The sequence below is a fragment of the Meleagris gallopavo genome, chromosome 9 (assembly GCF_000146605.3).
Source record: "Meleagris gallopavo isolate NT-WF06-2002-E0010 breed Aviagen turkey brand Nicholas breeding stock chromosome 9, Turkey_5.1, whole genome shotgun sequence".
In the NCBI taxonomy this organism is placed as follows: Eukaryota; Metazoa; Chordata; class Aves; order Galliformes; family Phasianidae; genus Meleagris; species Meleagris gallopavo.
Window position 1 is genome coordinate 11,979,466 of NC_015019.2, and position 2,166 is coordinate 11,981,631.

At 40.0% G+C, this 2,166-nt stretch overlaps 1 protein-coding gene across 1 annotated transcript in view; it reads left to right on the plus strand.

Annotated features, from left to right (window-relative positions):
• LOC100548196 (homeobox protein CDX-1-like) overlaps window positions 1–1,358 on the plus strand; it is a 15,393-nt gene extending 14,035 nt beyond the window's left edge. The window contains exon 3 of the mRNA XM_031554674.1: window positions 286–1,358. Within this exon, the coding sequence (XP_031410534.1) occupies window positions 286–540 (255 nt within the window). The 3' untranslated portion in view covers window positions 541–1,358. The remainder of the gene's footprint in view (window positions 1–285) is intronic.
• Window positions 1,359–2,166: the final 808 nt, after the last annotated feature.

A 2,166-nucleotide genomic window follows, 5' to 3' on the forward strand; every position in this document is an offset into this window, starting at 1 on the left:
AAAAAAAAAAAAAAAATTCAAACTCATTTCATAAATACTTTCTAGGAATAAATCGCTAAAAAAGCTATTTATCAAACAAAATATTTTATTATCAGAGAGGAAAGATTATCTATGTGGAAAAAAATACACAAAAGCAAGCAAAGAGCTCAGTTGTCCTAATTTGCTACTGCCTTTCTCACTGTTCCTCATGCAGTTGATTTTCTCCTATGCTCCTTGACTACACACATAAAGAACCACACTGCATTCTATTAACAACTGTAAAAAATTTCCTCTGCTCCTCTGCAGGTGAAAATCTGGTTCCAGAACCGCAGAGCCAAAGAAAGAAAATTAATGAAGAAGAAAATGACTCATTTTGATGGCAGCAATCTCGGCTCTATGCAGAGTGACTCTGGCTCAGTGAGCCCAATGCCAGCTCCTGACCAACAGACTCACTCAGAAATGCCCAGCTCTTTGTTCCCTCCTCCACCTCCTCCAGCTCCGCTTCCGATGAATGGCCTGCAGCACACTGGGAACCTGCAGCAGGTGGTGGCCTCTCAGTAAGATTGGCTGAGGAGCTGCTGCTTAACGAACACTATGAACTACCGGTACACAGAGCACTACAATATGAAAGAGGACATCTGCAGCTGTTTTGCAGGGGTCCCCAGCATGACACAGTTCTGTGCACATAAGCTTCAAGTTCAATAAATCAAGAGTCACTTGCCGGGTCTGCAGGATAGTGCAAGTTCCCAGCGGCCCTGGAACTGCTGTGTGTCCTAGGAGTCCTAGCTGCAGAGAGCCTCACAAGAGAACGTCACAAGGCAAGCATCCCTGCAGCAGGTGGGCAGGCACAGGAGAGGAGGAGAACCAAGGGCTAGCATGGCCACTTGTTAACTATATTTTGTGAACAAACAAAGCACAAAAGAGGCCATAGGCAGTATGACATGGCTAGGCTGTGATAGCAGCTTAATGCGAGTGCTCTGTCCCCTGCCCCTAGGTAAAGAGTGTATTCCTTCTCTTTCCATTTCCACACAGGTTCCATGTACTAATCTCACTTCCATTGATGTTACATGTGGACCTTGATAAATGACAACCTGGCTTAATTGTCTTGACCCACTTGATGGAAAGCCTGAGTTGTGGTGGTTGCACTCACTATGTTTTTAACAGTAAAGGTCATGGATGAGCTTTTTGGATTTGTTTTGACAGTATGATTTCCAGTGCTCCCTATACTGGTACAAACATGCATGTATCAATCTTACCAATCTTTCCAATCTTTCTGGAAATGTGAATCTTGGCCTAAGTTCATTTTTAGTGGAGATTGCATTTTGTGAGACAGCATAACCCCTGGACAAAGATGCAATACTTGCATTCAACTAATTTTATATTTGGAGTGATTTTCAGAGCTATTGTGATACTAAAAAAAAAAAAATAATAATTAAAAATCTGAGAAGCTAAATTAATAGCAGACAAAGCAAAAAAAATTTTACCTGGATATAAGATCTTCCCAATATATAAGTGGGCACGTAATACTAATCTCCTAAACCCACATCTGAGAATCTAAATAGGAGGTTCCAATTCCCAAATGCTGATCCTTTCAACACTAAGCAGACTTGGGAAGATAATCGTTGCTTAAGAATAATCTGGATATCTGCTTCCTGAATTGACTACCAATTACACATCCATAATCTCTGCCTGCAAAGAGAAAATGTTTGAAGCACTCGGGTAATTTGGGAATTTATGCATCCTTTGCCAAAAGCTATTTAGAAGTTTAGGATGCTTATCCTCATGAATTTCCATCAAAGTGTCCTCCTAAATATCTCCAACACAGTTACAAATAAGACTGAGGAACATTAAGTCATTTCGGCACTACGTTTTGTTTTTTTCTTAATTATAACAAATAGTACTATTAGATCATCAAAATGTAGGTAATGTAAAGTTACTTTGTATATAGAGAACATTAAAATAAATGACGTTTTCAATGATCATTTGCCAATGTGATATTAGCCCCTGTAGAAAATGAACATAATTTCCATGAACATTCTGTTGCTGAATTGCAGCATCAAGTTGAAAAGCAGGGAGATGCTTAGAAAAAAACAGAGAATGATAAAACGAGGCTGACTCAGGAAGATGGCAGTTTTCACTCTCTCTCTCTCTCTCTCTCTCTCTCTCTCTCTCTCTCTCTCTCTCTCT